At 33.0% G+C, this 7,254-nt stretch overlaps 1 protein-coding gene across 6 annotated transcripts in view; it reads left to right on the plus strand.

Annotated features, from left to right (window-relative positions):
- LOC18592805 (uncharacterized) overlaps window positions 1-6,821 on the plus strand; it is a 43,943-nt gene extending 37,122 nt beyond the window's left edge. For 4 of the 6 annotated variants that reach the window (XM_088808762.1, XM_088808765.1, XM_088808766.1 and 1 more), the window contains one exon: window positions 5,616-5,823. In XM_088808762.1, the coding sequence (XP_088664888.1) occupies window positions 5,616-5,782 (167 nt within the window). In that variant the 3' untranslated portion in view covers window positions 5,783-5,823. Of the gene's footprint in view, window positions 1-5,615; window positions 5,824-6,526 lie in introns of those variants that run through there. The other 2 variants (XM_088808763.1, XM_088808767.1) reach the window with 1 other exon arrangement.
- Window positions 6,822-7,254: the final 433 nt, after the last annotated feature.

A 7,254-nucleotide genomic window follows, 5' to 3' on the forward strand; every position in this document is an offset into this window, starting at 1 on the left:
TCTATTATTACTCCACGTAAACCTCCCTCCCACCATAGAGAGGTCCATTAACCCCACCTCGTTTATAAACTCATCAAATCTTTTAGCTGTTCTGCTAATATTTCCCTTGCCAATTCTTTCCTCCTCCCTCTTGATTGCGTTGAAATCCCCTCTTAGCACCCATATGACCCTCGAACCTCCCATGATTTGCTTCACTTCCTTTTATACAACACACCTCTCCCCCTCATCATTAGGCGAGTACATATTGCCAAACCCACACCTAACATTACCATTTCTCAACTCACCAATCAACATAATATAATTTTTATGTAGAATACATTCCTCCAATTTGAAAAAGTTATCTTACCAGATACTAATCAGTCCTCCAAACTGACCTTTTGACTCCACTGCTTTAACACACACACACACACACACTCTCTTGGCCATAATTTCTCAAATATCTCATCGTTAACCTTGCTTAATTTAGTCTCTTGAATGAATACCATATTTGGTTTATTCAATTTAATTTGCCTTCTCATAGCTCTGTTCTTCTGCCTCCTTCCAATCCCCATAAAATTCCAAGTAAATAAAATCATGGAGAAAAAACACTCACTTGATTCCCTGAAACGTACCGCCATCACTCGCTCCTACTTGATGTTTCCTTCCATCTCTTGATCCATGAATGCTTTGATAATTGTCTTTCTCTCCTAGAAATTCCAAGCATAAGTTACTGCTTACATCCACCTATCTTCGGTCTTTCTTTCTGTTTCTGAATTAGTCTTTACGGCCTTTCTTTTACAATTGTTATCCATCCCACCTTCTTTGGTTTCCTTCAATAATCTCCTTAATTTCTTCTTCATTCTTTGCTTTCTTTTAGACTTCCCCTTTCTTTTGATTACCTCCCTTGGCTTTGAATCTTTACTCCCAATTACCCCATTATTCTGACAATACTTTTCACCGTGATTACTCTCTTGAGTCTTTACCACCTAAATCCCTTTCGTTGTGTTCTTTTGTACTTTTTATTTATCCCTGTTATCCCCTTGCTCTTCTATACCCTTAGCCGCTTGTTTGTTGCAGACTTTTTTAGTTGCACCTTGGTTTTCCACTTTGATTTTCTTTTCTTACTGCTGATAAATTCCTTGACAACCATATCGCTAGATATTAAGAGACCAGGATCTTTTAGCCTCCTTCTTAGTATGCTTCCCCCTTGTAATTCCACTTCATACACGAACCAATCTCCTTCCTCTTCAGACGTTAGAGTCTTCTCAATATCTCTGCATTGCCCATCATGAAAGTTCTGTCTCTCTTTTGTAATTTCGCACATTCCATCTTTCTTTCTATTTCCAAGTGCCCTAACTCTTCCCCCATTAGCCCATCTTTCTTTTTTCTTCTTTTAGTTACTACTCTCCCTTGGCCCTATGCTTGCGCTGTCCTCAAAATCTTTTATCCCTTTTTTTTTTCCCTGTTAAACCCCCTTTGCTTAGCCCAAGTAGCCAGTCCACTTGTTCCTTATTAATTCTAATACCAAATAAACTACTCTTCTAGAAGTTTATCTTCAACCCAAATACTATTTGGAAGGAATGTAACATTTTCTTCATGTTTATCAATTCGTCAAAATTTGGCTAGCATGTGTCATTTGTAAATTGTAAGCGTGTAATTTTTAACCCATTGTCCCTTATTAAGATGCCACTACAAATGTTCTCCTCCTTTGCATTTAGCATCATGCAGCTAAACATTTTAGCAACCATATTAAAAAGAATAAGAGATAAAAGACAACCTTGCCTTAACTCCTTTTATAGCTTAATTATCTGGGCAAGAGACTTATTTATTACACAGATACTGAGGCAGTAGTCACACATTTCATTTTGTGAACCAAACATGCTGTAAGAGTTTTCTGTGATGGAGTCATGTTTTAACTTTAATTTCTCTTTATTTGAATTAAGGAAAGTTCTGGCCTCACCCGCCCACAATAATATGCACTGAACCTTATTAAGTTAGAGCCCCTTTTACCTCATACGATTCTAAAAAAATCATATTTCACTTTTATCACATGTCCAATCAAAAATTTGTAAGAGTCTTAAACTCCTTTATACTCCCACCTTCATCTATATATTTGCTTCACTGTTTGCTTCCCTCGATACATGAGTTACCATCCAAGTCAGGATTGATTTTTACATGCTTTCTTTCTAATCAAACATTTTCTAAATCTCCAAGAGGCCTTTTAAGGTTTCTTTATCCATAACACTATATTCTTGGGATCACTTGCTATCCATAAATTAAACTGTTTGTGTTCCATTATATTAATGAAAATGCAAAACACGTCTTTGATTGCCTAAATTTTTGTAAGGTTCAAATCTCCTTCACCAATTGACTTTAAGTACTTGACTTTGATTGAACCTTTATGATCCCTTAGAAGTCCTCCAATACTTGCCTTTCTTGGATTGCCAAAAGATACACCATCAATGTTGAATTTGACCCATCCTTTTTGTGGAGCCATCCATTTAACTTTCAGTCTCACAACTCTAGTTTTGTCCAACATTTTCACCTTGTATGGACATTTCGATATATGCTTCGTCAATTATGTTAATTTGAGCCACTTTTTCTTTGCCCATACTACAACACGAAGTTTAATTAGACCATAAAGTTAAGACATATCCTTTATCTTCTTATTAAAAAATCACATCATTCTGAAACAACCATATTGGCCATGTAATTGCATAGAAAGCAAGCATCCAAACCTTTTGTCTATACCCACTATCAAACATTGTTCTCCATGACAAGAAAAACAATTTTGGATCGTTAAATATGATCAAATTTATGTTCCATTCTAAGCATCACTTACACCAAACCTTTCAAGCCTCACAACATGTAAAAACAAATGTCTAATAGTTTCCGAACTTTACTTACACAACACGTAAAAAGTCTGTTCAGCCCTAATTAAACTGTTTTTTCTAGTTTAGACTCAACTGCTATCTTTTTCCACATTAGTTGCCACACAAACCTTAACTTTGTAAGAAGCATACCCAAATCTTTTTCCACAGATCGTTGTTTGCATCATGGGAGTTTAATACAAGTTTACCAAAAGATTTTGAGGAGTACCTTCCACTAGTTGTAGCTTTCTAAATAAGCTCGCCATTTAAATAATCACTCAAGGTGTATTCTCAAAGGTAACTCCATAATCTTGTCCACGCATGAAATTCCCAATTGAATAATTGATGCTTGAGCTCAATTTTCCATTGTTAGCCATTATTTTTCCATGCCCTATAATCACAAAGCCTTTCTTCCTTGCAAAAAGAATTTGTTAATAGGCATTAAAGGAGATATGATATTTTTTTAAGTGTTTGAGCAATTACAAGTCACAGTAGCATTAGGTAACAAGGCACACAAATCATAGTCCTTCTTTGTTGCCATGATTTCTCTCTATAGACTTTTCGGTTCATTCTTATACCTCCACAACAATGTAGTAAGAAAGGCTTTATTTTTTTTCTAGATTAACCATCCCAAGTCCCTTTTCTTTGTAGTTATAGACATTATCCTATTTAACAAAGTGCACTACCCTTTTGATTATTGCCAACCCAAAGAAATTGTCTTTGTATTTTATTCAATTCATCCCTAATTCCTCAAGGCATCTAAATAAAATGACATAAAAAAAGATAGGTAAATTGCTAAGTACTAACTTCAACAGTGTAACTCAACCTTCATAAGATAACAGCTTTGATTTCCACCTTTCTAATTTTGCCTCCACACACGCCACCACTGGTAAACCTAACATTGATTATGACCTCTAAATTTTCATCGAAGCTTGACTAGCCCTTAATGGTAAATCCTAATACGTAAATGGTAGGACACTTACCTTACAATGAACTTTAGTAGCCCAAGTTCCTAAGATTTCAATGTTAACCCTAACACACATAAAGCTACATTTTTAAAAATTTATCTTTAATCCTCACATAATTTGAAAGCATTGCAGTACTCTTTTCATATTTATTAACCACTCAAGTTTAGGTTGACAAAACGATAAGGTATCCTTAGAATATTGCAAATGAGACAACTGCAAACCTCTAGCACCAAAATAGATTTTGCTACAAATGTCCTCTTCTTTGGCTTTACCCATTAGACAACTGAAGACCTCTACAACCATGTTAAACAAAAAAGGAGACAATGGACACCCTTGCCACAATCCCTTTTGCAATTTAATTGGTTTCGTGGGTGTCGCATTTACAAGAACATAAATTGAGATAGTTGAAACACATTCCATAATCCACTTTCATCATCTCCTCCCAAACCCCATATTTTCCATTATCAACTTTAAGAACTCCCAACACATACTATCATAAGCTATCATCTCATTAGCTATAAAGGCTAAATCTAGCAATTGCCTAGCTTGTACAAAGGCAAATTAAAGTATCATAAATCTTTTTATAGTTTCTTCATATTAAAATACAACAATATAACATCAAATATCTAATAGATATTTTTTACATTCACACTTTACCTTTCAATAATTCATGAAATTATACAAAAAATTATATTATTTCACATTGTTTTTTTCTTTGTTGAATTTTTTCACTTGACTTTATTTATTTTTATTTGATTTCTTTATTTTCAATTAACGAAAAGATTTTTACTTTAAAATTTGTAATTTGGTTTAACAAAGTTATATATTTTATTTTATTTATTTAAAGCACTTTTAAAAAGAACTCTTCCCAACAATTCTTTTGTAAGAAATTCCAACTGAATAACTCAATTATGATTTTACTCTTTACAATCTGCTTTTGTTTTTCTTTTCTTTTTCATTTGCTCAAAAAGGAACAATGCAGCTCAAACTTCATATCTCTACTCAAAACTTATGCCACTTTTACCACTTAAGTTAAGTCCAAGTGGCATTTGCTTTTGTCTTTTAGCAACTTTTTAAAAAATAAAAGCAAATAGGAGAAGTAAAACGTAAATATATAAAAAAATTAATAACCAATATGAGTCTAAATCATAATAGCACTAGACCCTAAACTTAGCCTCTAATTTATGCAAATCAAATAGTTTTTTTTCATTTTTTCAATAAGAATGAAATTCTTCCTATGAATATTTTTTGGTAATTTAATTAATTTTACTTATAATTTCATAAATTTAGAGCAAATAGTTTCACTAATTATGAATTGTATTAATATAAGAAAATAATTATTAAATAAATGAGGTCATGCAATTCGGTTTTAATTATGTTTGCAAGTGGTTAGATCCATTGGGAAATGAGTAGACAGTCTTTCTTTGGAGACATTTTCTGTAAAAAATAGAAGCCTCCTTATTGGTCCAATTCAGTACAAAGTAGTATTGTACGATGATATATGTCACCCTCAAATATAAGAGAATACAACAATCTTCAAAATTTTGCATCATGTAATGAAAATTTAACCAAGTTCAAGAAGATTGATCTAAGTTGCATTGATTTAGAATGTATGGTATTATTTTTTATTCCTACTCAAACTTGTGGCATTACTAAAAGTATTTATTACTTTATAATTCAAAAACTTCAACAAAAATAGAATTTCTTTGTGCACGTGATTTTGATTGCAAATAGATCTTTATATTATTATTGCAATGTTAACAAACCAAGTAGGCTCCTTTCTTTATTTTTTTTGCAGGTGGAATACCAAGCGAGATTGGCAATCTTATTAAATTGGAGGTACTTCATGCCCCTCATATGCACCTAAGTGGGCAGATTCCACCTTCCATCTTCAATATTTCTTCATTGAAAGTAATTTTGCTCCAAAACAATAGTCTATCTGGCAATCTACTCAACAACATTTAATTCCATTTTTTAATGTAGTTTATTTTAAGAGTAGAAAATAAGCTAGTCCTCCTCATATGCAGACACCCATTACATACATGAAAAAAACATATAATACGTTTTGTGGTGAAATGGATAAAGAATATTTATTAAATAAATTTTGCAAAAAAATAAAAAATTAAAATTTTGATCATTGTGTTGTCTTAAAAGAGCATATATATATATATATATATATATATTATAGTGTAAAACTATATAAATGATAGAAAAAATAAAAGTAAAAGAAGTATAAATTGAATAAATAACCAACTAGGTTTAAATTACAAAATTATTTACATTACAGAAAAATAAAAGTAAAAGAAATATAAATTCAATAAATAACTAAGTTGGTGTGTGTAACGACCTTCTTCCCGATCGTTACCGGTGTCCGAGACTTGTGAGAGAACTCGTCAAATCTTGAACAAGCCTTAGTTGAGATTCCTGTTAATTAAACTGAACATTCTAACACATACGTGAGTCAACTTGGATTTTATTATAACATTCCACTTGTAATGTCCATTAAAAATTTTGCTAACTTGTGTTAACACTATCATTTGCTTAAACTATATAGTCAGCGGTAATCAAGAAGTAGCAATTAGATACCAATAACCAAATCTAGCAAACTCCAAGATAATTTCAACATCACACTTAGTATTCATTACACAACCTCAAAGTTTTAGCAAATACATTTCTAATAAACTATTAATGATTTTATAAATCTTACAGTTTTACGGAACATGACCCCTATGCAGCAGAGCGACTTGGAGTGGAAGTCTAAGAGATGCCATTACCTACGTCGCAGCGAATCAATATACTGAGGCAATACACTTGGGTTGATCACTTATCTGCAAAAAAGAAAGATAAGGGGGTGAGTCTCAAACTCAGTAATTTTCGGCTCCGTGAGCAGGGCATAGATGGGAGACAAGTGAGGGACAGAAGATTTTAATATTAAAACATAAGAGCATATACAAACAAGATAACTCAAAAGGAAGATTTGTGCCTTACATGTAAAACCAATGATTTTAATGCAACGTAATCATTCAACAATAAACGTATCACAACTAGTGTAAGCAAAAGATTTCTACCTTCGAAATCATTTAACAACTTTACTCAAATCAATCCAACATAAACACGCATGCTCCCGTGAAATCAAATAATATCAAAGCTTGTTCACAAGCTTGCAAATCACCTCATTCCCGAGGAGTTAAATAAAAAGTCATGGTATAAATAGAGGAGTTGCAGAAAAACTCGTAATTCTCACCATGCAAAAGAATATATGTTTGAAAACCCAAAGAGATGTCACTCTCGAGTAAGTAATCGTAGTAATCAACTCGTGGACCCGCTTCCACATAACAACATCCGAGAGGCCCCCTTCCACCAGATTCCCACAGCCATGGCAATCTCGACGATATTGGTTGACATCGAAGAAATCATGTGGTCGCAACCACGTATAA

This window comes from Theobroma cacao, chromosome 8 (genome assembly GCF_053813885.1).
Source record: "Theobroma cacao isolate CCN51 chromosome 8, ASM5381388v1, whole genome shotgun sequence".
NCBI lineage: Eukaryota > Viridiplantae > Streptophyta > Magnoliopsida > Malvales > Malvaceae > Theobroma > Theobroma cacao.